Consider the following 27,925-nt stretch of genomic DNA (forward strand, 5'->3'; position numbering starts at 1 on the left):
AGCTGAGCACTTCCGCTTAGCAAGCAGTCCTCCCCATTCTCCTTCAATTCATGGTCATGGAGGTGGGCACCCACACAGGCATTCCTAACGGGGGGTCCACAAACTGCAGGCTGGGGACCTACACCAACTCTGCCTTCTCCCCACAAAAGGAAACAGCCGGGCGCTCCAGGACAGACAGGCGCCCCGGAGCTCCGTGGCCCTAAAGGAGTTTCCATAAAGGCAGTGCAAACCCCGGGAGCTAGGGCTGGGGGAGCCCTCGCTCAGGGGAGGGGAGGAGCCCGTCCCAGCACCCCTGTTCGAGGTGGACACACGCCACTGCCCAGGGTCCCAGCAAGTCTGGCTCTTAATTTCGGTCAGGGGTTGTGCCTCCTGGGTATCTGGAGCCGCCCCTGCGACCTCAGACCCGCGTCCTCTTCCCTGGCCTGTCGAAGCCTGCTGTTCCACCAGGAAACCTGCGACTCCAGGCCTTCCGCCTGTTGAAGGTCGAGACCCCAAAGGGTCACACGTGCTCCCGCCCGGGCTCGGAAGCTCTGCCCGAGAACCGGGCGGAGAGGAGCATACGGGTGTGAGGCAGAGTGGAGCGGGGTGGGGGGGGGAGGGAGGAAGTGGGAGGAGGGCGCACCCTGAGCTCCGGGACCGAGGCGGGGCGCGCGCCCGGGTTCCAGTCAGCTGTGCGGGCCGCCAGGGCAGGCTCGGGGCTGCGCAGGCACGAGGGGCGCGCGGCCGCGGCGGGGGCGCGCGGGGGCGGGCCGGCAGGGTAGCGGCGAGAGGCGAGGGTGGCGCCGGCAGGTTGGCAGCGGCCGCTATTTGAGCGCAGGTCCCGGGCCGAGCGCTCAGAGCGCTTGGAGCCAGCGCGGCGGGGAGAGAGAGGTGCGCATCCCGCAGAGGCGCTGCGGCCGGCGCACCCCGGAGGCCCCTCGTGGAGCAGGCGGCGGAGGAGAGGCCGATTGCGGGCCCCCCGCCCTCGCCCCCCTCCCGCCCCGCTGCTGCCACCGCCGCCGCCCCCCTCCCCGCGGCGCCGCGTCTTGAATGGAAACATGGCGGTGCCGGCTCGGACCTGCAGCGCCTCTCGGCCCGGCCCCTCGCGCACTGCGCGACCCCGGCCCGGCTGCGGCCCCTGGCCTGGCCCCAGTGCCCGGCGCCTGGGGTCCGGGCCCCCGCGCCTGCTGGTACTGCTGCCACCTCTGCTGCTGCTCCCGCTGCTCGCCGCCCCCGGCGCCTCTGCCTACAGCTTCCCTCAGCAGCACACGTAAGTGTCCTCGGTCGCCCACGGGACCCCGGCCGAGCCCTGCGCCCCTCAGCGTCCCGCGGTCTCTCTCGCCGTCCGCCCTTGTGGCGGGGGCGCAGGATCCCGCTGCCAGCTGAGCCCGGGGACGATGGCCCTTCAGCCCTAAGGGCTGGCGGCCCCGGTCCTGGTTTTTCTTGGCTGCATAGCGAAACTTCCCCGCGGTGTCACTGCTCCTTCCCGCTAAGCCCCCCAAACGGGGCAAGACAAGATCTCCTAGCCGCGGAATGAAGAGTCTGAGCTTGTCAGCTATTTCTACTGCTGCTGCCCGAGTGAGGGGAGCCCGGGGTTGGGTGAGGGGGTGGCTAGGACTAGGACTCCTGAGAGGCACATTGACTCCACGTTCCCAACCCGGTGAGCATCAGACACTGTAGAGTCAGAAGTGGGGGCACCTACCTGCCTCCACGAGCTTGTTTCTTTGAGGGGGGGAGGTGTCTTGATGCAGAAGATGACCCGTGCCACAGAGAGGGTCGGTGTCCCCTGACCCTTCTCCTACTGAGGGGAGGGTCCCCTGGCCAGCCCTTTTGAAAGAGACAAATGTTGAGGTCAGGAAAGAAGGTGAGTGGCCACTGGGACCCTTGCCTGCCCTGCCACCTCTACAGTTGCTGCCACCAGCAGGGTGATAGCATCTTCAGCTCTGCCAGCTGGTGCTTGTCCCAACACTCCTTAGTGATCTGGCCCTTGCCAGGAGCCGGCAAACTCGGCGGCCTCCCCTTGGGGAGCTTGGCCAGATGTGCCTGGGTCTGGGAGGGAGCTCCAGTGTCTGTGGCCTCTAGGACAGCATCTGTTGGCTGACACCATACCCTGGCCATCCGTCATTGCCCAGACGCCCCTCCGAGCACAGTGACCACCTTGTTTCTGCTTTGTATCCTAGACTCTTTGGCCAGTGTCTTGGCATGGGGCTGGGGTCTCCAGGGAAGGGTCTGGATCCAAGAAAGTGGACAGGCTGGTTCTGCGTCATCAGACAGGTTCTGCACAAGGGTAGGAGCCCCTGGCACTGCCTGGAAGCCTGCCGACTTCGACTCACATACATTCTCTCAGATGATGAGGGAGATGCAAAGTCGGGGAAGGGTGTTTGCGCCGGGCCCCCCTCTCTCAGTCTGATCATCTGTCTCCTTGCACAGGCTGGCTGTGCTCAGGCGGGTGATCAGTTGGCAAATTACAGGTGCCGCACGAACGTGTCCTCTGTCAACTGTCTGGGTTGCTCGTGTGTGCATGTAGGGGGTGCGCAGACAGAAGAGAATCATAGGGAAGTTCAAGGTGGGAGCGTTGTCTTTTGCTGTGATAAAAATGGACTTCAGCCACTACCTTCTAACGGGGCAAAGGCATTATTTTGTTGTTGTTGTTCTTCATTTCTCAAAACCAGGCACAAGCCATGCCACAAAGGTATTTTTTTTGTTGTTTTTTAATTTTTTACTCTAGCAATGTCGTAGCTCCTTGAGCAAAGGTTTTCACCAGGGACTGATCAGCCAGCCTGGGTCTCCTCTGGAAGGGCAGTGTGAGACACTGACCGGAGTGGATGCCCATCCCCACTGGAGGATGGTAAGGTGTAACGGCTGTGGACATTCTCCTACTGTCGATGTAGTTGGAGCTGATTCAAATGTTTGGGTCATGTCTTGCAAACCATAATTAGGACTTGAGAGTTGGGGGTGGAGAAGGGGGATGTGCAGCGTTGAGGGTCCAGGGGGAAGTGACTAACAGAGGCGGCATGAAAGGTTTGCCCTGACAGCCAGCGCCCTTCAGCTGCTCTGGTTCCTTGGAAGCACATGCCCATTGATCCTTGGAGCGGGAATGGAAGAGGGGCATCCCGAGGTTTCTGCCACCCCACCCCCCATGATCATGCCTGGCTGGAATTAGGGCTTTTGTTGAGCTGACTTGAAAGGCAGAGGCTACTACTGGGCCTTGGGGCTCCAGGGAACTGCTCAGGACTAGTGCCTCACTGACCCTGCCCGGGGCTTAGTATAGCTGGGCCAGGCAGACACTTTGATACAGGTGGATTTCTAAGGTGGAGAAAGAGAGGGACCCTCAACCTCAGGGCACAGAGGTGACAGCCCATTGGTGCCGAGGGCAGGTCACAGGAAAGCAATCTCCTTGTTAACGGCTGCCAGCTGCCAGCATCAAGGGGCTCAGTGTTACAGGCAACCAGGGCTGGGGTCCACAGTCATTGTTTCTGTGTCGTCTGTGACGGCATGGCTCCCTGCCCACCAGAAGAAGCAGACCGAGACTGCTGCTGGATTGGAGAAGGGCATAGGAGTTGCCCCTGCAGGGAGGACAGGGCTTCAGCTGAGGGGAGTGGGGACAGGGGCCTCCCTCACTCCCACCAGCACCTGGAGCCCGTGTGTGCTGCATGTGCATGTGATCACTGGTGTGTCTGAGCGGTGGAGAACGAGTCAGAACATACTCCTCCTCTTCTATCTCCTCTTCCTCCTTCCATTATGCCCACCCAGTGGGGGCGTTCAGCCCATGCTGCTTCATTTCCCCAGCGTCTTCACCAGCCCTCTCCTCCGATTCCCTTTTTGAGTCTCTCATTTCTGTTCATTCCCCTTCCCTACCTGTCCCTCATGGCAATCCATACCCACCCCGTCCTGCCTACCTCTTTTGTCCTCTCTTTGGGTCTCTGCACAGTGTTCTTAGCCACCCTTGGGCTTCCCTGGCTCCTGCTCGAGGGAGTCTTGGTTGAGTGCTGGGTCCGGCACCTGCCAAGCTGCCCCCCAGGGCTGTGCCTTCCTTGGCCAGCTCTGGTATGGGGAGGGTGTTGGGTAGCACCTCTTTTCTTTTGGAGGAGCAGTGGAGGGCCCGAGGTTTGGACCTCCAGCAGGTAGATGACAGCTAGAGCCCCTGCTCCCTTCCTGAGTGGACAGATGTGGAGCAATGCCCGCACTGGGATATGTGTCAGACTGGCTACAGCTAATGGTGGGTGACGTGTGTCTGTCTGGGCCTCGGAGCCCCTGTCTCCACCTCCCTGTTGCTCTCCCTGTCGGAGGGAGGCAGCAACACACATCTGTGTCCCCAACCTGCCGCAGCTCTGGCAGGAGAGGGGGGGATGCTTTGTTGCCTGCCACTGCTGTTACAGAACACAGAGCTGCTGGTGTCCCCACCCCTCTGAGTTTTGGGGGAGACCTTTGATTGTACCTCCACCTGAGCCCCACCTTCATTGGGAGCTTCCTCCAGGCCAGCTGTGTCAAGGCCATCCCTGAGAAAGGAGGCCCCCTTTACGATAAGTCCTTGCTTAGTGCAAGAGGGAGTCTTGCTCCCCAGGTGGTTTTGTTTGTTTGTTTTTTCCCATCAGAAGGAGAGACTGACTCTGGGGCAAAGCTGGCTCCACATGTGGAGAAGGCACGGCTGAAGTCAAAACATACTTCTTTCTTCTACTTGTGTGCAAGGGTGTGCCATGAGCTCCTGGCCCCATGGTTGTGTGCAGGTACATACTGCCAGCTCCTGGGAGAGGGTGCTGTGGGACTGTGCTCAAACTTTAGCTTCCTGGACTGACCCTCTCCATTGGGATGACCTTGCCTCAGTTTCCCCAGCTGAGATAAAAGTATGTACATCATAGACTGGCAGTGAGAATTATTGGGGGGACATACAACCTCTGGTAGTTATAGGGGACCCTGTCAGGTGGCACAACAGTGATCATTTATGTCAATGTTGAGTCCAGAGGCTCCAGCAGGAGCCCATCACCCTCCTTTGTGCTCCTACGTGCCCAAGGGTTAAGTGCCTTTTGTTCTCTCTGCTCTGCCCAGACCTTCCTAGTGCCATTGTATGCCCTTCTTAGGGATTAGATCTGCCTCCTCTGCCCTGCTGCCACTTCAAGGTCTCATGCTGGCTCCTCCAGGGGCTTCCCCCATTACAATTTGGGTTGTGTCCCTCTTGGCCTCCCTACGGTTGATCTTGACTGCAGTGTGTGTGGTCACCAGGCGAATGGTGGCCTTTCACTGATTCTAACCCAGGCCCCAGAACCCGTGGTTGTACCCATTGCACAGGTGGGGAGACTGAGACACAGAAGGATACTGGGACCTGTCCAAAGCCCACTACTGTACAAGGTAGGACTGGAAGAGGATTGTCTGTCTCAGAAACAACTAAGCACTGGGCCCAGGAAGTAGTAGGGGTGGGGACCAGAAATCTAAGTCTGGGGAGAAAGTTAAAAGGCTGTGTGTGGTGGGTGCAGGCCTTGGTGCTTGTGACCCTTGTGGCTTTGTCCCTCTTTGCTCCTCCAGGGTTCAGACAATCCTAAGGATGCCTTCTCGGGCCCCAGGCTGCCCTGGCAGCCCCCCAGGCTGTCACAGAACAACCCAGCCCACACTCCTCCCTCTCCGCAAACCTGCTGGGCAAGGCTAGGGAGCAGATGGGGTGGGAGTCCAGGGAGGACAGGAGGGCTCTATCTGGAGATGTCTTCTGAAGTGTGGTTCTGGAAAGAAGATCATGGGCTAGGGGGTGTTGATGGCAAGCCTGAGGCTGAACCCTGCCTGCTGTTTGTCCAGGCTCAAGGCCTTAAGCAGACTCATAGCTGATGGGGTTCATGCCTGGACTGGGGACCAGGGGGAGGGCGAGGGCTCACTGCCAGGAGAATATGGGAGCAGCTGAATGTTTGGAAGTTAAAGTAAACAGATGTGGGCTGTATCTGGAGGGGCCTTATACCTGTGGGATGAGTGGTTTCTCCCTCTGCATCTTTCTTTCTTCCTTCTAGCCATTCCATTGTCTCCTCAAAGTTTGTGTGGGGGTCTGTGTAGTCTTCAGGCCAAGGCAGGGGGTGGGGAGAGGGCATCCTGAGGCAAGGCGGGGCTCTGCAGGTAGCAACCCTCTAGCCTCCCAAGGAAGATTCTCTCAGTGTCGGGTTGTTGGTTTTTTCCTGGTGCCTACTGTCTAAACAAGAGGCTACAGAATCAATACACATATTCCCAGAGGGAAGTGTGTGTGTGTGGCTTATGCTTTTTTTTCCCTTTCCCTCACTCTTCTGTCCTGTGTAACCCGAGGAGCCTCCAGAGTGGCTTGTGGCCAGGGCGGGAGGGGCCTGCTGGTGACCAGAGATGGAACTGCCCCTTGGGGACTGACAGGGGCTGTGCAGGCAGCCCTGAAGCCTGCTTGAAGGAGTCTTGACCCTGACAGGCCTTGCCCTGCCATCATGAGCTTGGGACATTCATGTCCTTAGTCCTCAGGCTGCTTTCCTCCCTTTAGCCCCTGTGACTGAGCCCAATGAGTCAGGATGAGTGGACCTCATGTGGTCAGGTGGGGGCACCTTCATGTAGGAGCCTCTGTTAAAGTCAAGACCAACCCTGTCTTCCCAGCCGGGCTCTTGGTTGCTACCCAGCCTCCTCCTGCCCAGCCCTCTGTGCCTGCCCCACCCCCCTGCCTCTGACATCCCTATGCCCTAGGAGATCTCTCTCTGTGGATGAGGCCTAACCCCCAGCCTACTGGCTCTGGCTCCTCTGGTGGGGGCTGTTTCTGAACTCTCTTGTCCTGACCCTGGCCCTCCATCGGGCCCTCCATCCATGTCTGGACTGACCCACTTTGAGCACTGATTAGCCTAATTGTTTAGCAGAGACAGAGGGCCACCACAAGCTTTCCTGCTAGTAATAACTATCTCCCTCCCCTTGGAAACGATCCTCACTAAACAAGAAAAAGGAGTAGATGGGAAGGTGGGAGGCACTCCCTTAGCCTTTCCTTCCTGCAGCCCCCTGACTCTAGGCCCCTTGCCTGGGCCTCAATGCCCTCCTTGCCACTCCTTTGTAGAGGGCCCCATCTAGGAGAGCTGTGTGACACTGGGACCACTTACAGCCTCTACAGCCTCATCTGTAAAATAGGTTCTCCTATTTTATGTTTGGAGATGTGACAGCGTGTGAAGGATCAACTTGGCAGGTATTTGTGTGAAGGCCAGGGGTGTTGTCCTCATCCTTAACACCCAGCCAGGCCACCTGGGCATTTGGGATGGAGTAACGGTTTCTAGCTCCCTCCCCTTATGCTTGGCCATTGCTGTGGCCTGTGTCCCTTTGTGTGTGACACTCTCCACACCTGTGTGTGCTTGTACTGTGTTCCTTTGTGTGCTTACCCACTTTCATGTCTGAGCTCACACACTGTGCATACATGTGTCAGTGCATTTGCATGTATGTACGTGTGTGTGCACACGTGGAGGTTGATGTGTGCGTATGTTTGTGGTTGTGGACACCTGCTTGTGTGTGCGTATGTATTACAGGCACAGGTACAGGCACAGTTTATCTTTGCACCCAGCATGCTCTCCCAGTGCCCACCTTCTACACCTGCCTTTGAGGTTAATGCCAGGATTTGCTGCTTAGCCAACACTGGCAGTGGGATACAAAGCCTCCTGGTTGTGAGGACTAGTGTTTTGCAAACTTTTATGTCAGGAACAGCCTGAGTTAAGGCTGAGATGGAGAGTTTGATCACCTACCAACTGGCATGGTGACAGTGTGTGAAGGAAACACGCAGAGGCTGTGTCCTTGTAATTCAAATTTTTGCAAATTGAGTGGTATTTAGATTCCTTGGAGGAACCTGGGAGTCTGTGAAGTGAAGCATCTTCGTCTTTGCAGACAGCCCTTCCGTAGGGGGAGAGGGGAATGTGGGGGGTGAGGTGTGGAGGTCGGGGCTGAGCAGAGCAGAACCCTTGCCGTGTGACCTTGGCTGATATTTTTCTCCCTGGGAGTGGGTGCTTCTCATTTGCACACCAACAGGCAGGAGCCCAGCAGCCCATGGAGCACCAGCTGTAGGTTTGGGATCCTTCCTCGCAGCCAGACACCTAGCCATGCAGCCCACAGGCATGAATTTTGGGGTGCTGAAGTGTCGGTTTGATGACCCTTGTGTGTCCTTCCATTCCCGAGCCTCTCCAGCGGGGCTGCATTCTTTCAGAATGAATTCTGTCTATGGAGCCTTCATAAACACAGCTGTGTGCAGTCCTGTGTGGGCTGCTGGCCCCCAGAGCTGGGAGGGACCCTGGCGCAGTGGTCAGAATCGTCAGTCTGGCTTTCCTGGCATCCCCAAGACCTGTGCGTGGCTGGTACTGAAGGAGAACAGGGTCCTTGGCATTTAAAAGGAGCTTCTACAAAAGGAAGGCGGAAGGGACTGCTAGGGCTCAGAGACCTGTAGGCCAGGGGGACAGGGAACTGGGCCATGTATGAGTCCAGACATGGAAAGGACACATCACAGCCACAGGTAGACAGCTAGTTGGGCCCCCGGGGCTGCTTCCTGCCCATCTCAAGGCCTGCAGGGTATACATGTGGATCTCCCTGCCTGGACCAGGTCCATACCTGTTTAGGGGACCAACTCAGATCCACATTGCCCTACAGCTCATCTTGCACTTGTAATTGTGCTGAATGACACACCTCCCAGCCATTGTGGCAGAAAGTATCTGCCCATAATAGGCGTGAAGATGGGCTGGTGTTGCAGCCTAGTGGGTAAAGCCATATCTTGTGATAGCAGTATCCTGCATGTGTATTTGTTCATGTCCCAGCTGCTCCATTTCCAATCCAACTCTGATAATGACCTAGGAAAGCAGCAGAAGATGGCCCAAGTGGTTGGACCCCCCCACACCCACATGGGAGACCAGATGAAGCTCCTGGTTCCTGGCCATAATGGCCATTTGGGGAGTGACCCAGCAGATGGAAGATCTTTTTCTCTCTGTAATTCTGAATTTCGAATAAATGAATAAAAATTTTTAAAAAATTTTAAAGGAGCAAAAAGAGGTGGTAACTAGATTCCAGGGAAATCTCTACCTACTTTCCAGAAAAAGTGTGAATATTCCTGCCATTCATTAGCATAAACCTCCCCTGTCCTTAACCCCTGTCATGCTAAGATCCCATCTGCACACCACCCACTGTGTAGTGTGTGCTTTTTCTTTGTTGATAGAACACTCACCTGCTGTTGCCTAGTCACTTTCCTACTCCTCCTAGATTCTTTCTCATGGTCAAATCAGGAACCTGGTACTGGACAGCAGTCGCTATCTGTGGATAATGGTAAACAAGGTAGCCCCAAAGGTACTGGGGAAGGCCCAAAGCTAAGGGTGGTGCAATCTCTCCAGCCCCTCCTAGAAATGCAAATCATGTCCCTGGGAAAACATGTTGGATCATGGGAAAAAGTCACCTTAACTAATAGATTTGCAGCTACAATTGTTTCTTGGATTGTAGTCTTTGGAAGGCAGTTTCTAGCTGTCCTGCCTGCTGCTCCCCTGCAGTGTGTTCAGTAAATCTAATTCTATCATGTAGACAGAAACTGGGGCCCCAGGTTGGGGAGGGAGGCAGGCACCAGGTTCTGCAGGTCGTGCAGGCAGTCTGCAGTCCCTACCCTGTTCTTTACTATTCCCAGGGTGATTCACTGGTTGACCTTCTTTGAATGGTGGTATTCAAAAGCACCAGAGGGGCAACTCAAGGCCTCCTTTGGCAGCTCCCCAGAACCTGGTTTTCTGTTGAGTACCCTATGCGAGTCCCCTTGGTTGGGAAGGACACTTTGTCAGCAGGCAAGGTGGGTTCAGATGAGCCATGTGATGGCAAGAGGCCCAGCTTTGGTGTGAGGCCCCAGCCTGACGTGGCCTTTCAGTCTTGATAACTTCCTTCCGCAGCCTGTGCTCTCCTCCCGCTGGCACTGCTTGAAATGCTGCATTTGAAGCCTTAAAGGTCAGGCCTGGTGCTGCCACCAGCTCTAACAAACAAACAACACAACAGTGCACCCCAGCCCTGCCCCCAGCTTCATTCATGTGAAAGGAGAGCGAGCTGTCAGGCCTCCGCGCTCAGGGCCTGCCCACAGGGACATTTCTCCTGGGTGTGCTGAACCCCTAGGAGTCTTCTCTCCATCCCCAGGGTTGCAGCAGTCTCCCATGGAGGGTTGGCTGTGACTTTGTACCCCAAAAGTCTGCTGTGTGCAGAGCCTAGTTCTTTAGCTTGGCATATGAGGGCCTGCCTGGGCTGGATCTGGTTTCTGCCTTCCAACCCTGGAAATATCCAAGGCTGAGCCCCGTGCAGATCCTAGAAGGACCTCTGACATTCCCACCTCCAGGCTCTTGTTTACCACATCCCTCGACCAGGGTCATCTGCCCAGTCTGAGTCCTGGGCAAGGAGGCTTCCAGACTGGTACCTTCATGTGATTCCCTGCCCCTCTACAGGCTACTCCTAAAACCCTGACACCCCTCCCTCTGCCCCGCCCCAGGATTCCAAGCCAGTTCACAGGGATCCTGAAGGTGCAAGTGTTCAGCTGATGGCCACTCCTCCAAAGCTGAGTCCAGGGAATGTGTTTGGCTGTCTGGAGAAGGAACTTGCTTCTGCACACACCTTGATGACCCCAGTGTGATGTGGTTTTCACTCATGCTTAGACCCTTTGTCTCCTGACAGAGTGTTGAGGGATGGGTGTGACCAGGTCTTCACTTGCACTATGACTATCTGTCTTTAACTGATTTCCCTAATGGCAGCAAAATGGCTGTCCACAGCTCCAGGCATCATGTGCAGACCCAAACATGAGATATGGAAGCATTATTTCCTGCAGGATTTTCTTTTCTTTTCTTTTAAGACTTGTTTTATTTTTATTGGAAAGTCGGATATACAGAGAGGAAGAGAGAGAAGATCTTCCGTCCATTGGTTCACTCCCCAAGCACCCAGGAGTCAGGAGCCTCTTCCAGGTCTCCCACGCAGGTGCAGGGTCCCAAGGCCTTGGGCCATCCTTGACTGCTTTGCCAGGCGACATGCAGGGAGCTGGGTGGGAAGTGGGGATGCTGGGACACGAAGCATTGCACATATGGGGTCCCAGCGCATGCAAGGCAAGGACCCTGGCCACTAGGCTACCACACCGGGCCCTTCTGGGTTTTTCATAAGAGAAGAAACCTTCCCCCAGGAGCCCTCAAATGACTTGCCCTCCCACTTTATTGGCTAGCTCTAGGTCACATGTGCATTGTAATCTGATCTCTAGCAGTCAAGATGGTGTATTATGATTGGCTCAGGCTAATCAGGATTTACCTTTGAGCTGACAATGGGGTCACCTTGGAGCTGGAAGGGGAGACTATGCAGACTGGGTTTCTTAGCAAGAATGCAGGAGTAAAGGAGGACCTTGGGCAGTGTCTGCTGCAGGGCTGGACAAGAGGTCTGACCATGGTGGGCTTGTGGCTGAGAGGGTGGGGTAAGGAGGGGAGTGTACCCCAGGAGCCTTTGTCAGGAATGTAGTTGCTTTAGCCACAGCATCAGTCTATGAGTAGATGGTGTATTTCATGCACGTGCTGCTCCAAAAAGAACAGTCCTTCTTTAGAATGTGTATTTTTAAAATTTTATTTTGGGAATCAGAGAGACCAGACAGGGATTCTCCATCTACTGGTTCACTTCCTTAATGCCCACAATGAACTGTGACTGAAGCCAAGGTTCAGGATCTCAATCCAGGTCTCTCATGTGGATGCCAGAGACCCAGAAAGAGCCATCCCCTTTGTGGGTGAGCATCAGTAGGCAGCTGGAACAGGGCCAGAGCCAGGACTCAATCCCAGGCAGTTTGGTATGGGATGTGGACATCCCAAGCAATGTCTTAACCACTAGGCTAAACACCAGCTGAGAGGTCTGTGTGTTTTGATCCATTTTCATAAGCCAAAAAGCATGAGGCTCAGCAAAGCTAAGTGGGACTGAAGTCACACAAATGGTGCTCAGATCCCAGTACCCGGTCACTGCCTCATATAGTGCTTCTGTAGCTCACCTCTGGGCAACCTGGCTGCAGGATGCCTGGGGTGTCCTTGTGCCAGGGCTGTCATCTGGCTTCCTGGGACCAGAAACAGGGCCTGGGGCACCCTGTCTCTTTCCCAGAGGAATAGCATGTCCCTCGCCTGAGGGCTGGGTGTGGGTCTGTGGGAACTGTGGGACTCATTGATCCAGTTGAACAACTCTGTGGTCCAAGTAAGGAACCTGAGGTCCAGAGAGGGGTGCTTCTCATCACTCAAGGCACAGCCTGGACCCAGAGCAGGGCAGGAGCAGTCACCCATGTGTTATGTCAGCTGGGTTGATCAGGTGGGATGCCTGAAGAAGGAAACTCCGGCCACTCCCCTATCTGCTGCAGATGCGCAAGTGTGGGGCTGGTGATGTTGACAGAGGCGTTTGCTTGCCCTTGTTGCTGTTGCTGCAGAGTGACACACTGGCCTGGCCCTCAAGGGCCACCACTATGGAAGTAATATGGCCAACTTGGCTGGGTGCTACCCATAAGACTTGGTTCTCATCTGGGTGGAAGGAGGTGGTGACATGGGGGACAGTTGTGTTAACTCCCTGCAGTAGGACTACCACACTTGTGTGCTAACACACACAAGACCTATGAACCCACATAGCTGTGTCCTCGCCACCTGCACCCTGACCCTTTCTGTTACTCTCTGGGCTCTGATCCCTGCAAAGGCAATGTCCAGGGATGGCCAGTCAAGGACACAATAAGCCCCGAGCCTGTGCTACTCCTAGTTTGGGGTACCCCTCCAGCCATTATTCTCCACCTGCCCCAAAGGAAAAAATGCTCTCTGGAGCTATACAAGGGGTGGGAAGGGGCTAAACCAGGGTAGGCCTCCTCTGTTCTGCCTCTTCTTTTTAAGATTTATTCATTTTTATTGGAAAGGCAGAGTCACACAGAGAAGGAGAGACGGAGGGGGAGATCTTTCATCTACTGGTTCATTCCCCAAAATGGCCACAATGGCCAGATTTGGGCCTTTCCGAAACCAGAAGCTTCTTCCATATCTCCCATATGTGTGCATGGTCCTCGGGACTAGGCCATCCTCCACTGCTTTCTCAGGATGTTAACAGGAAGCTGGGTCAGAAGTGGAACGATTAGGATTTGAACTAGTGCCCATATGGCATGCTGATGTCATAGGCTGAGGATTAGCGTGCTATAGCACCATGCTGGCTTCCTTCTTTGTTTTTTTTTTTTTTCAAAGTGATCCAGAAAGTGATTTTTAAAAAGTTTGTTTTGTTGAAGTTTATTTTTCTATATTTGAAAGGCAGGATGAATGAGAGAGAGAGAGAGAGAGAGAGAAAGAGAGAGAGAGAGATCCCATGCACTGGTATACTCCCATAATGTCCTCAGTAGTCTGGGCTGGACCAGTCTGAAGCCAAGAGTTCTATCTTGGTCTCCTGCACGGGTGTCAGCGACCCACATACTAGAACCATCATCTACTGTCTCCCAGGGTGCTCAGTAACATGAGTCTGGATCCACAGCAGGCAGGGCATCCCAAGTGGCAGTTTAGCCTCTTGAAGCCCAAGGTCTACCTCCAGATCTGCTTCTAGGCTTCTTCCCAATTGCCTGCTTGGGGCTGGTGCCACTGTTTCCTGTGTACACGTGGAATAGAGGGGTAGAGCAGTCTAGACCATTGCTCCATCTCTCTGCTCCTTCTCTTGTGTTTCATCCCTGCACCCTTGGGCTGGGCAAGGCATTATCTAGACAGGGAGATGGGAAGAGGGAGGCACATATCCAATTACTTAAGCCTAATGGGTGCTGATGGAGGCCCTGGAGACCTCAGTGGCTGATGCACTGGGGTCTGTGGTCCTCCCTTTTGCCCTGCTCCCCCAGCCTCCTTCCACCTAACCCAGCCCTTGTCCAGCTCATTGTGGGAGTCTGAGCAAGCCTGCCCACATCATTCCTGCCTGCTCTGGAGTGGCAGAGCCTTCTTCATAACCACCCGTGCTCCCTGTCCCCTCCCCCCCCCTGCCTCCTGGCATAGCTGTCATCTCACCTGTAAGCTGGCATGGGTGGAGAGCACAGCCCAGAAGGCGTTTCTGGTAGGCTTCAGGTGCCCCTTGGAAGAGACCACTTCCTCAGGACAGAGTACCCTCTGGGCAGCAGCTGTCTTTGGAGTACAAGTGCACAGTGAGTGCTTCCAGGTCCACAGTCCCAGGCTGGTGGTGATTGGGGTTCCTGGCTCCTGGCTTCAGCCTGGTCTAGCCCTGGTTGTCGTGGACATCTGGGAAGTGAACCAGCAGGTGAAAGACTCCTGTATCTGTTTCTCGCTCCTTTTCAAGTAGATGGAAATAAACATTACAAATGGAGAGAACTATGACTGTAGAGGGTAGCAGGATACATGTGGGAACCACACCTCTGCCTGTTTGGGACGCTAAGGTCCAGGGATGGGGAGCTGGTACTGCTTCAGTGCTGCCTATGAGGAACCTGCTATCCCCAAGGGCCTGTGTATGTGCCCAGGTCCAGCCTGACTCAGGCATGTCCGTCACTCAGCTGCTCTAGTTGGCTTCCAAGGGGTGAATGGATGAAACATCATATTCCAGCCACTACCATGCCCAGTCAGGGTGGTACAGGGCCTAGCAAGCTGCCCTCCTCTGAGGTTTAGTCATGGATGGTGTGCACAGCACAGGGGAAGGGGGAGGAGGCCCAGACTTGCCTTGCAGGGTTATTTTGCCCCGGTTCCAGAAGCTCCCATCCGACCCTTCCACTCTCTTAATGGCTGTGCGCCCAGAGACTGCTTTCTGCCAGGGCTGTGCCTGCTGGCACCCAGGGTGCCTTGGGTGCCCAGAGCTCTGAACTGGTGCTCTGCCTGTCTGGCACCCCAAGCCCCAGGTTCCATAGTGCAGAGTGGCTGGGGTAGGGGTGCGGGGAGCACTCCCAGAGGCCATTAAGTGGAGTGATTTACATGGTTCCTGAGCCAGCGCCGGGGGAAATATATTTCACAGGTGATTTCCAGGCTGGTGGTGTATGTAGGAGGCCATTACTCTCAGATGAAGAAGGGTGGAGACTTCCTGGAGCTGCAGCACCCGGAGCTGCAGGCTTTGTTGCCTCAGTGCAAATGCCTGCTGCACGCTAGACAGCCTGGGCTGGGGCTGGCTGGGGCAGGGAGGGGGCACAGGGGAAGGTGAAGCTGTTGTGGGAAATGTAGCCCTATGTGCTACCGCATTTTTATCAGCTTGTGCCTCAGTTTCCTCATCTTTAAAATGGGCCCATTTCCTGTGCACACTGGTCAGTAGGATGGAGTATCCCGTCATTGACCCCATGAGTGCCAGATCCTGTTTGAAGAAAAGGAGTTCTAAGGATATGTCTGTGACAAAAAGCACCAGAGGAGTGGTGAGGGCTTTGCCCTTGTGGATACCTCTGGGGGGATGCAGTAGCAGGAAGGCCTTCTTGGGGCATGGAGTTACCTCTTGATGGGAGGGGGGATGATAATGTCCCAAACCTCTAATGTTGGTTGGGTCCTCAGTACTGTCTACTTTCCCCAGGGCCATGATCACAGGGTCCAGAGCCTGGGGCATAGTGTTGGGGTGCTTGGACCAGAAGGCTGTGCCCGAAAGTTAGCATCTGAAGGATGAACAAATGAAATCAATGCCTGAGAGACTGCACCCTTCTAGCTAGTCTGTTCCGTTTCCCTCGTCCCACTGGCAAGGAACAATTTCCCGGAGGGCGCTCATGCTTATTCAGCCTAGGGCTCCCCAAGCCCTGCCAAGTAGAGCTCTTGGAGAATGGGGATTGCAGGGCAAACACCCAGAGCTGATGGGCAGCTGGTCTGAGCTTTGCTTGTCTGAGAGATAGAGAGAAACCACCTGATACACTGTCCTCATGAGCTGCACTTGACATGTGGGCTGGGCTGGGAAGCCCAGGTCAAATGTCTATACAGAAGTCCCCTAGGGAAGTAACTTGGATGTGGGCTGCCCTTGACCATATAGGCTGTGCCCAGTGAAATACTCCATCCTGGCACATTCTCTTTGGGCATACGCTTTTCTCCACTACAACCTGCTGTCACTTCATTCTCTCAGCACACTGGAGCATCTGCCATGTGCCAGGCGCTGGCATGAGCTAGGATGATAGTAGTCAAAGACTGAAGACATGCTGTATTGGAAGGTAGCAAGTGCTGTGGAAAAGGGAACAGGGTGAATTAATAAGAGGCTGCAGTTGATCTGGGTAGGGTAAGGGTAGGCATTGCTGAAGAAGTGTGAGAATAAAAGCCTGAAAGGAGCGGAGACTACAGCTGAGGAAAAGTGTCTTGAGCTAAAGCCCTGAGGTAACATGTGGCCAAAACAGAGGAATATGAAGGGAGAAATGGAGAAGAGGGGGCCAGGTCAGGCAGGGCCAGTGGGATCAGCATGAGACTTCGGTTGATGTGTGAGTAGGCTAGGAGCTGTGAGAGGGTGTGAGCAGGGTGGTAAGACATGCTAGTGGTTTAGGAATGAGAGGGAGAAAGGGATTCCATGTGACCCTCTAGGTGTTTGGCTTAGCAGCTAGAAGAATGGAGTTGCCACCTGCTGAGCTGTTGGGAAGAGTAGATCCAGGGGACCATCAGGGTTGGCCCTGCTGGGTTCAAGATGCTGACCAGATACCATCACAGAACCCTCTGCCCAGGTTGGTGCCTAGCACAGAGCAGAGCACCCCACCCTATGAACCCAGTTTACCACCCCTGCCTGCAGCTGTCCTCCTCATGTCCCTACTGCCTGGAGCTCAGTGCCCTCGGGGAGGTACTTGGTGTGTGCTGCAGGCTCGGGGTTCTGCTGGCCTGGACATGGGGTCTCATGTGCTTTGGGCCCAGCATCAGCCTGTGAGTGTGTGTGCAGAACTCATTACAAAACCTAGCAAATGCAGTTCTCTCTCGACTGCCCTCCGACCCTGCCATGCCATCCTCACTCCCCAGAGCCCCAGGCCAGGTCATCCCCATGGCTGGGCATCTCCTTCCCACTGCCCAGGCTTGTGGAACCCTTTTATGGAGCTTATCAGGTCCCATCAGGGTCAGATGCCACCTGCTCTGCTTGATTCCCAAGCTCCCAAAGGCCAGCCTGTGTGTTTCTTGCTCATACCACTGCCCTCACCACTGCCCCAAAGGTAACTCAGTAAGCAGCCAGGTGATTGACTGGATGGGGTGCGGTGGGTGTGAGACTCAGCAATGAGCCTTGCTAATTTAAATCCCCAAGACAGCACAGGCTACCTAGGCCAGAAGGAGATGGGCTGCTGGGCTGGAAGTCCAGTGAGGAAGTCCCTTCCTCACTGCAGCTTGGTGCCCTCTCATTTGCCAGGGACTTGGCATTGCTGCAGGATTCCCTGCGGAGCACACTGAGTACCAGGCCTATGGTGCAGTGCGTGTGAGGGACTGAGCCCCCGCATCCAATTTACATGTGGCTTGCCAAGCTCTGGGAAGCCAGGCATCAGCAAGAGCAGATCCCAGAGGAAATGGGTGTTCCTGCCCAACCGGTCCAGACTACCTGGTGGTGATGAGGGGGGATTTGGGGCCCAGGATCTTATACCTCCTGACCAGCCGGGGATCTGTGGTGGAACCTGAGGAAGGACTTCCCCATTGCCCAGCCCTGGCTTGCTTGACCTGGCAGTGGGATCCCTTCCCAAAGCTGCAAAAGGTCATAAGCAAGTGGAGGTCCACATGCGATTGCCCAAATTTGGGCCAAGATTAGGAAGGTTCCATGGCCCTTGGGACCAGGGCTGTGGGGTCATAGTCCCCTGGGCTCAAGTACAAACTGGCCAGATGATCTTAGACAAGTTGCTCCATCCATCCAGACCTCAGAGTTCTCATCCATGGAGTGGGTGTGGATTGGCACACAAGTGGCCAAGGGTATTGTGTGATGTCAGCACACACTAGTTACCCTGTTTTTGGAGCTTTATTCCCTATTTCATTTGGAGGCCCTTTCCTAGCACTGCTCCCCAGCCCCTCTCCCACTATGGTCCCATGGGGGAAAATATCTATCCCCAGCTATTTCCAGAAAACTGTTCTTTTCCTGGCTCCACGCTAAGCTCTAAAGGATGCTTGTGGTGGGACCAGGCTGTAGCCACAGCCTAAGGTACGTTTGGTGAAGAATGATGAATACTCTGGGTTTGAGAAGGAGCTGGGGGGCTTCCAGGTAGGTTTCCTCATGGAGGTGCATAGGCCAGATAAAGGAGGGACAAGACCAAGGAACAGGGGCTCAGTTGGTCTCCACTGTGTACCTGTCCAACTTCAGGTGGCCTGAGAGTTCCCATGAGGTCTCTGCCCTGAGCGAACCAAAGGTCCCTGAGAGGGTCTGTGTCCTCCTCAAGGCAGGCACCCATGTTGAGGACTTGCACAGAGGACAGCTATTTGTGGCTCAGCAAGGATTTGACTCATGCTGGGGGAAGGGGAGGATGGTGGGAGGGAGATGGGGACATGTGAATCACAGAATCTGACCAGAGATTGGCGGCACAGAGATAGTCTGTCCTGCTGCTTCTGGTCAGGCTGCAGATCCTGGTGTCGAGTAGGAACAGGAGGCCAGAGCTCCTGGGTTTCTTCTTCCTTACCTACTGACCTGTACAGGTTCTTAGCCTGCCTGGACCCCGCTGACACTGGGCTTGGGCATAGCTCCCTCCTCTTGCCTCCTGAGAGCTACCTGAGTAAGCTTGAGTTGGGCCTAGGCAGAGTGCCTCTCTATCACCCGTGATCACCTGTGGATAGGAGGAGTGATGTCCCAGACCCTAGAACACTCACCTGGTATTGGCAGCTGTGGCAGGTGACTCCTGGCCTGGAGGCACAAAGGACAGCAGAGATCTGTCCTGGTGCCTCAAGCCAGGATCCTAGCTTGAGGCAGGCCTCAGCTGCTTCATGAGTTCCACTCACTGTGGAAAATTCACATCCTGTGACACCAGTTCTAGCATCTGAATGACACGCCAGTCCAGACTACCAGAAAGGCAGGAGATTTGACCTTGGACCAGGGACGGCTTTCCCACCACTGTGCAGTGTGCTGTTGATCACCATCACTCTGTGCAGTGAGGATGGGGTAGGGGAAAGGGAGTCTCAACAGTACCCAGAAAACAGAAGCTACTGGGAGTTACAGAGGCCAGGGGTCCTGAATGGGGACCTTCAGAACAGCCTCGGGTTTGTGACAATGATTGCATGGAGCCGTGCTTGCAGTCTGCTTTGAGAATATGCTGACTGTATCGAGGGACACCTCACCAGGTACACAGTGGGCACTATGGAGGTTATAGTGGGACAGCTAAAGGGAGGCTGATCTTGCTGCCAGAGCAATTTGGAAGCAATTTGAGTAGCTGAGCTTATGACCACAGAAGGGAAAGTGAGGCACAAGCAGGGGGTGGATGAGCCTGCACAATCCCCCACCCCCGCCCTGGCCCCAAGACCTGGAATTCAGGTATGGAAGGTGCTGTGGGGCATGAGGGGGAGACAGGGTGTTAGAGGGTGGAGGACAGCCGGTGTCTGGACCACTCCTCTGCACTTTTTCCTTGCTTCCTGGAGGAAGTGTCTGCTCCAGCGCCAGCACTTCTAGGAGAGCCATGAATTATGCAGGGAAGCCACAGGCCTGGGCAGCCCTTCATAAACGAGCCTTAATAATTCATACGGAGAGGAGCTGGGGGAGGGAGGCCTCCTAGGCCAGCGCGGGGCAGCCACCACCGTGTTTCCAGTCCTCTGCAGGCTCCCTTGTGGGTTCGTGGGCTTCCGCTGCCCACCCTTAGCGGCCTGCTCCAGCAGCCACACACAGACTGGGTTAGGATGGCCAGTAGGTCAGCTGGACTCTGGGGAGGTGGATCTGCTCAGCACCAGGTCTGTTTTCCAGTCTGGAGAGCTGGGGCCTTCTCCTGCAGAGCTAGTAGACCAGGATGGTGCAAGCAATGAACAGCAGAGAGGGAGTCTGCCTGGATAGGCACTCAGACAGGGACCTCATCTGGGAACTTGGATCCAGGAGCTTCTTGGGCTCTCCCACTCCCAGGCTCCAAGCCCCTCCTTCCCTCTACACGGGCTGACTATTAGCGTAAACACTGGGCTGGACCTGGTGCCCTAATTAAAGCCAGGTGCCCGTTCACTGTGAGTCTTGGGGGAAGAGGAGAGGCTGCCTCCCAGCCAAGCACCAATTAGAAGGAAAAGTTCTTTCTCAGCAAAGAAAGGGAAGGGACAGCCCTGTCATTAATAACCTCATTAAGGAGCAGTATTTGGGCAGGGTCCCAAGACACACGTAGTCAAGGCTGGAGGACTCGGACTAATTCAGGCTTCAATGCAGCTGCAGCTCCTCTCCGCCGCTCCCTTCTCTCTGCTCTGGGTCTCCCAGGCTGCCAGTGATGAATGCAAGCTCCCACCTCCCTGTATACCATGTGCATGGCATGTGGGCTGAGTGGATGCAGTGGAGACCTGGCTCCTAGAAGCCCCAGCATTGCTCACCCTGCAGGTGCCTTTAACTGAACCCCAAGTGGGGCTGAAGACCTGAGGCCTCTGAGGCCCGAGTCTGACTCTCCTGACTGGGGAGTGGGATTCCACCATGAAATGGCCAAATGAGTGTGCCCCCTTCCCTCTTTGGCCTGTTTCCCCTCCAAGGTTTAGGTCATGAAAGGCCAGTGCTGCCTGGGCCGGTTTGTCCTCTGGTGAGTCAAGGACATTGGCTAGACCATATTCCTTGGCTAACCCTTGATCCTCAAGTCAGCGCAGGAGGCTCCTCTCCCCGCCCAGGCCCAGAGCACTGAGGAGTCTCCTCCCCCAAATAGAGAAGCAAAAGGATGCTGTGATGGAGGAAGGCTGGGGCAGGGCAGAGAGGGTGGCAGCCCGTGAGGAGTACCCAAAGGCAGGCCCCACAAATAGGGAACTGCAGGTGTGAAGAGGGCACTTGGCCCTGTGTGCCCGTGTGGGGGTCTGCATGGCCACCTCTCTTTTCTAGGGCTGTGGACCCCACTGACTACCTCTTAAGTCCTTGGAGAGTAGATATGGTTGGTGAACTTAAGCTCTAACTTTTAAATGAGATGGCACAACTGATGCCCAAGGGTGCATGTCTGCTCCATGGTCTTGGAAGAGCCAGAGCTGGATCTAGACACTCAGTCAAGACACAGAGGGATGTTAATCCAAGTGGTCAAGAAGGATTCCCCAGGGGAGGTGGCTCTGGAGAGGCCATAACCCTGGAGTATGGCCTTCAGTTTACTGCTTTAGTTCCTGCCTCAGCAGGGATTGCAGCTGCTGGGGCGTGCCAAGCCTCCCTTTTGAGGGCAGCACACTCCCACAGCTGCTCGCCTGCCTGCTCGGGCAGGGTCAGCCTGACACAGATGCCCTCCGGCCCTGCCCTGGACTCCCTAGGTTTCTTTTCTGTCTGTCACTCCTGCCCCATCCCTCTTCCTGCTGTCTCCCTTTCTTTCCTTTTCAAATGGCATTGAAGGCAATGAGGTGGGAGGTGGCAGGCCAGCTGAAATATAATCAAAATAATTAAATACCACTTTATTTAAAATTGTTACCTCCCCCAGAGTTGGGAGAATAATTGGCCAACCGATCTCGCAGGAAGCAGGAGATCCACAGCCTCTGCCGTGCTGTATTTGGTTCACTGTGCCCTTGGCAGAGAGTGGTCCCTGTGGTGCCTGTTCTCTCACACCCCTTGCCTGCCCCAGCAAATGTCCACCTGTTGCGTTCTCCCACCTTCAGGACCCACTCCTTCACCCCCGTACAGGCAGTGGATGCCCTGCCAAGCACAGGGACAACTGTAGACTGTTATCTGCACATCAGAATAGGGGTTGTCCAGGAAGGCTGCCTGGCTGAGGCAATAGACTTTGAAGGCAGAAAATGCTGCCAAGTGAGTGACAGAAAGACTAGCGGAGGGTGCCCAGGGGTTTGACCCTTCACTCCCTGCAGTCCTTGGCCCCTGGAACAAACTTCCCTGCCCTCGCTTTCTCCCCTCCGCTGGGTCCAGCCGCCCATACCACCCTATGCCCTCTGAGGGTGAACCGCAGTGTCACCTGTCTCTGGTTTTTTGATTTGTTTAATTATAGATGAGTTTTCTGCATAATTTATTCCAAAAGCCTGGATTATACTGTACAATTAAATCACATTCTGATCAACAACTTCACATATAAAATTAACAACTGGCAACAGTTTAATCTATGCTGCCGCATCTGCACACGGCCCCTTCCCTTTCTCTCCTCTGTCCCTCCCCTCTGCAGAAGCCTTTGCAGCTGGCCTCAGAGCTGGGGTCTCCCCAGACTTCTCACTGTCTATATAGATGAATTTGCTCCCTTACCTTAGTAGTGAACCCTTCCTGTCTCCTTACCACTCCTTGGTTCTGCCATGGACCTCAGAGACAAGAGCCTGATGTCCCACAGCCTCTGCCTGCCCAGCCTTGCCTGCAGCCACTCCTTCTGCCCACTTTCCCCCCAGACATTTACTGAAGATTTTCTTGAGCATGCAGGGGAACCTAGATCTTGGGACAGGGGGATATTTTGAATGGTTTTCTACCCTCAGGGGACTGCTTAGTGGTGGGCAGTGAATATGAACAGGAAACAACTTAGCCATTTGTCATGAACTCCACTCACAGATGGGAAAGCCGAGCTCACTCAGGAGCAGAACAGGCATCCTCTCCTTTGAGACTTCAGTGTCCTGGCAGGAAAGGGTCATGGCCCTACTGGAATCAGGAACACAGGTCTGGCTTCTGACTTAAGTGTGTGACTCTGAGCCTGTCCTTTCCAGGGGCCTCAGTTTTCTCATCTGTGAAGTGGAGCTGCTTAGGTATGGGCACATTGGGGAGGTAGTTCATTCCCAGCCTCTCATGCCCCTGATGTATGCCTGTCTCCCAGTATCTCTTCACTGTCGTGCTAATTTGGCACATAGACACGCTTAGAATAACCAATGGTTCCTCAATGGCAGGCATGGAAAATCACAAGGCTATGGACATCTAGCAGGTGGACCTCCCTGATGGGAATATAGTACTGTCCAGCCAGAGAAATGCTAGCAGAACTAAGCACCTGGGCCCAGGCTGATGGGAAGCTGTGCAGGGTATGGTCAGTTGCCTTTGACTCCAGTGTACCTCATCCTTCTGGAGCCCGCATGCTATTCTGCTGGAGTGAAGGTGACTGTCCTGGCCAGAGTTGGGCTTGGTTTGGAGAGTGACTGCACTGCTTCAGGTGCGTTGTCAGCTCCTGACTCCTCTGTGCCCATGTGTCACCCCTTGAGCTGGCAGTGGGACACTGGCCAAACCCCAGAACCCACAAAGTCACATCCCTGTGATACTGAAATGAATGATCCATCATCATGTTCTCTTTAACTCTGGGACACACACATATCACCTTCCTAATTGGTTTGATTTAGGTGAATCATCAAAGTAACTTGCTTTCCCTGGCATGTGCTGATGGGCAGTGCAGCTGGAGCTTGAGGGCTGCTGTCAGGTCCAGGCTACCAGGCTACCAAAGCCACCCTGAGGCTTCGAGACTATGAATGTGTCCCACTGTGTCACAGTGGGCCAGTCCCCACAGCCCCTGGCAGAGGCTAGAGCTGCTTAGCCTGGGGCAGGAGTGGGAAGATTGTGTGTGCATGCATGTGTGGTACAGAGAGATGGGGAGAGAAAATAATACATCTTGAGAAAGAATTGGAGTTTGCCCTGAGATTTGGTTCTTTTAAAAATGATTTTGGTGTTGCAGTGGGCTTTTTAGAGGAAACGATGTTGTTTGTAATAATGTGTTATCTGAAGAAAATAAGGATTTGGCATCCATGTTTGTCCTCCCAATTAATTTTCTTTTACTTATCTGTGAAATCCTGGGAACAGAGACCTATAGACCAGAAAATAATCCAAGCCTGGAGCAGCATTGGTAACATGATGGTAACATCTGCAGTTTGCTCTCTGGGCAGGAGGCAGGCACAGTTTCCAGCACATTCTGTGGTGTGAATGTCCCTGCAATGATGGATCCCACCTGTAAGGTGAAGCCCGGGGGGAAGGCAGTGCTTGTGACTGTGGCACCCTTCTAGATCAAGTCCCGTGTTCACCACCTCCTGGGTGGTGACTTTAAACAAGCCGTTTGTGCCTCAATTTCCTTGTTTGTGTGCTGTGAGTGATCCTGTGTGCTGCTTTGTGAGGACTGACGTGACAGGGCAAGTGGCACTACACCTTTCGCTTGATCCAGGAAAGATTTTGGTTAGAATTTTTGTCCCCTAGACCAGTGAACAGCTGAGTCAGGGTCAGGGCCAGAGCAAAGCTAATGGCTCCCTTTGGAGATCAGCTCCTCGACCCTGCCCATTTGTCTGCCACCTGTCTGCCTGCCTGAACACAGAACTGTGTGGGAGCCCATCCCAGCATTAACTCCCAGGGCTCTGTCTCAAGAACACAAAGAGCCACCTGCCACATTGTCCACTTGCAGCCAGGGCCAAGAGATCAGTGCCTGGTGGCCAGGGGCCAAAGAGCTGATTCTCTTCTGCATTTTGCCCTCTGTAGGCTGCTGCTACAGCCTGATTGCCTGTCAGAACCTAACCAGCAGGATGGTCTCCACGTGGACTCAGGATTGGGTTTTCCCCCTGTGTTGAGGAGCGGAGGTGGAAATCAGGCAGCGGCTCAGTCAGCAACAAGCCAAAGCTAATACCTCTTTCTTTTGATGTTGATTCTTTTTTCCATCATGGTCCTGACATTCAGCTTGGCAAATTGCAATTAGTGATCTGCCCGCCTCCTGCTCCAAGTTCCCATGCCAACCGACCCGGGCACACACAATGGCATTGGCCCAGCCACCACCCCCCTTCCAGCAACAGGCCTGAGGAGGGATTGAGGGTAGGGGACTGTGGAAGAGGCTTGATTCTTGGGTCACAGGGATCCAGAAGAGGGTTCTGGCCCCAAATGGCACTGGGGGAAGTGGCAGGCCCAAGGAAAGGCATCAGGGCCAGCAATGATCTCCTGGACCCTGGGCTCCAGGGACAGGGTACTGGCAGCACCTACCCCTGTCATGCTGTGTTATTTGGGATTGATTAACAAATTATTCGAAGCCTTGTGGTGATTGTCCTGTGGATCCTCCTGGAAGGGTCATAGTCTATGCCAGAACAAGTCAAGTGGGAAGGGCAAGGCCAGGTCCTTTGCAGACACAGCAAGCTGGGGGCCTGCTCCCAATGGAGTGCTCTGTTGGAGGGAGCAGCATGTCCCTCTGGCGACCTCTGGCAAGGGCTCCTCTTAGCTGGTCCTGTTGGAAGGGTTTAGGCCTGGGCAGGGCCTCTTCCCAGATCCCTTCCTATTTCTGGGATATGGGACTGAAGATTCAGGGTTGCATGCCCACCTATCCATCCTGTCCATTCACCAAGATTCCTTAGCAGTGCGCATGTCTTGCCTCTTCCCGTTTGTTCCTCTGACACCCTCAGGGGTAGCCCACCTCACCCCAACACTGTAGAAGAGGCAGCCGAGGCAAAGGTGCGCTGCACCAGTCACAGGGGTGGCATTGGTCTCCGAGAGGGAGACTGCTCAGGCTTGTGACTCAGGTGAAGGATCCATGGAACTAATTAGACCCCCCAGAAAGGGGCAGGAGGGCCTGCCCTGGACCCTTGGTGGGTAGCACATGTGGGAGAAACAACGCTCAGCCTCAGCCAGGCATCGTCTTCTAGAGTACGGGTCAGTGATGCCATCTCAGCTGCAGGCTCTCCATGGTCCGCCACACAACAATGTGATTCTGGTAGCTGCACTCGCTGGCCCTTCCCTGGTCTTAGGGACAGGAAACTCCAACAGACTTCACCTGACTCCATCCTAAGCCCATCTCCCTGGTATCCCGAAGTCCCCTGTGTCCTGGACGACTGTTGTTCACAAGCACATCTCTTTCCCTGCAGTCCTCTCGGGGGCTGCTGAGTTCCCTGGGTGTGTCGACAATGACCTCCGCTCTCCTCAGCTGCCTGCAGAGCATGAGAAGCCAGGAAGCCCTGAAGTTGTGGGAGTGTCCAAAGGGGAGTTGCAGGTGCATTCTAGCTCCCAGCCTCTGGTTCTCAACTAGTGAAAACTGGGCTGTGAGGGTATGGCTGCCCAGATTCCTCCAGGGTGGTAGAGTGGCAGGGGCTACTCCTGACTCAGCTGTCCTCTTTGCACACAGGATGCAGCACTGGGCCCGGCGCCTGGAGCAGGAGATTGAAGGCGTGATGCGCATTTTTGGAGGTGTCCAGCAGCTCCGTGAGGTAAATGATGGGGAGGATGGGGTGGCTGAGGTATTAGTGGGGGAAAAGTCAGTAGGAAATAGCTGGGAAAACAGTGGTACCTTGCTCCATCTCAGGTCTGCATCTGCTCTTCCCGGGAATGAATATGGTCCCTGGTGCCTGATCTGTCACTCTTCCTGCACCGAGCCCTCCTTTCACTGCCCATCTTTTGGGCCAGTTTGGAGGCTGTTTGGCTGTACCACACTCTCATGACTGGAGCAGCGAGCTATCCCCTCTGATAGGATATGGGCATCTCACGGTTTGGTGGTGAGCTCTGTGCTGAAGCTAACGCCTATGGTGCGAGTCCAGGCCCTGGAGTGGCTGGTGGACACAGGATGCTCAGATGCTGAAGGGACTGCCCCCCAAAGAAGAGGATGGCCAAGCCAGATCCTCCGCACCCCCACCAGGGAAGCAGCACTGAAGGCATGTGGCAGGCACGAGAGGAGTGGGAAGCCTGTGTACGCCGTGGCGGGATGAGGGTGCAAGGTGCGGGAGGGGTGATTGATTGGGCGCCGGCAACCACATTCATCCTGGGAGATTATGTTAATGTTTGAAATAGTGATGTGAAGAGCAGGCCATCCGTCTCCCCCAGAAGGCTGCGAAATGTGCTGCTGTCAGGCCGCGGGCTCCGCAGCCGGTGCTCTTTATGTGGAAATGCAGGCGCCTGGAGCATGGAGCTCCTGGATGGTGGAGTGGGGCTGCGGAGGGGCTGGGAGGTCTTTGGGGATCTTGCTGCCAGAGACTTGGGTCAGGAGGTGCTTCCCAGAACTGAACAGAGGCATTAATGGGACTCTTCTTGCTGATACCTGGCCCAGGGACAGTAGAGGAAATGGAATTCCTATTGGAGCTCAGCTGTGAGTCCAAATGCAGCGTTCTGTAATTGCCTGTCCCCCTGATATCTTGTCTTTCTTCTTGGTTAGGGTCAGGGTCAGATGTGACCTCTGTGGAGCAGGGGAGTGTCCCTCATTCTTTCCCATGCTTGGCTTCTTGCAGGTACCCGGAAAAATGGAAGTGTGTGTTTAGGTCAGACCTCTGCCACTGCGTGGACCTGTTTGGGGATATCTACCAGGGAGGGCAAGGCAGGGAAAGGGGTCTGGGTCTGGAAGTCTGAACTGCCAGTCCCACTGCGCATCCTCCCACTGCACTTGCCTGGCACTCAAGGACCCCTCCGTTTCCCGGTCTGTGAGGCTTGAACCGCATTAGCCCCCGTCCCACTCTTCCTGTGAACTCTTCATGACTCAGCTGCACTTGGAAGCCAGCAGAGCTTTCCATAGCACGCACTGTAGGAAGAGCTGTTCTGGAACAGGAGTCAATTTAGGCTCAGGAATAGCACTCAGCACTAACCAGGCTCTAAGCAGGCACTGCAAAGTGCAGCCGCGTAGGTGAGTGCAAGAAGGCTAGCTCCTGTGGTGTGCAGCATGCGCCTTTCCCACTGGCCTAGCAGGACATGCCAGGTGCCCAACAGAAGGGGGTATTTATGTACCCTGAATACAGACCCCTCCCTGCCTTGGGTCCTGAGCTGGTTGACATTTATGTTACACTCCAGGGCGACACAGACTATGAAAATTGGTCAGTGAGAAAGTGATGCACATACATTAGGCGTTGGGCCTGGGGCTGTGTTCTGTATGGGCCTGTGTTCTTCCTGGATTGTGAGGCTATTGGATGGAATGTTAGCCCAGAGCTTCTACCACGTGTACCTGGCTGAAACTGGGAGCCTCTTGGGTGCTTGTCTTTTACCCATGGCCTGCCTAGGAAGTGTGTCGTTAATGAGTAGGTGAGGATGATGATGGCCAGACTGATGCAGACCCGCCCCCTTTTCTAGAAATCAAATTTGAGTTTCCCTCAAAGATCATTTT

General features: G+C 54.9%; 1 protein-coding gene across 13 annotated transcripts in view; it reads left to right on the forward strand.

The window, feature by feature from the left end:
• Positions 1-797: 797 nt before the first annotated feature.
• The window catches only part of CACNA2D2 (calcium voltage-gated channel auxiliary subunit alpha2delta 2), a 135,521-nt gene continuing 108,393 nt past the window's right edge, over positions 798-27,925 (forward strand). For 6 of the 13 annotated variants that reach the window (XM_058678625.1, XM_058678635.1, XM_058678626.1 and 3 more), the window contains exons 1-2: positions 798-1,249; positions 25,970-26,051. In XM_058678625.1, the coding sequence (XP_058534608.1) occupies positions 1,038-1,249; positions 25,970-26,051 (294 nt within the window). In that variant the 5' untranslated portion in view covers positions 798-1,037. Of the gene's footprint in view, positions 1,250-9,203; positions 9,265-25,969; positions 26,052-27,925 lie in introns of those variants that run through there. The other 7 variants (XM_058678627.1, XM_058678630.1, XM_058678631.1 and 4 more) reach the window with 4 other exon arrangements.

Source organism: Ochotona princeps, chromosome 21 (genome assembly GCF_030435755.1).
Source record: "Ochotona princeps isolate mOchPri1 chromosome 21, mOchPri1.hap1, whole genome shotgun sequence".
NCBI lineage: Eukaryota > Metazoa > Chordata > Mammalia > Lagomorpha > Ochotonidae > Ochotona > Ochotona princeps.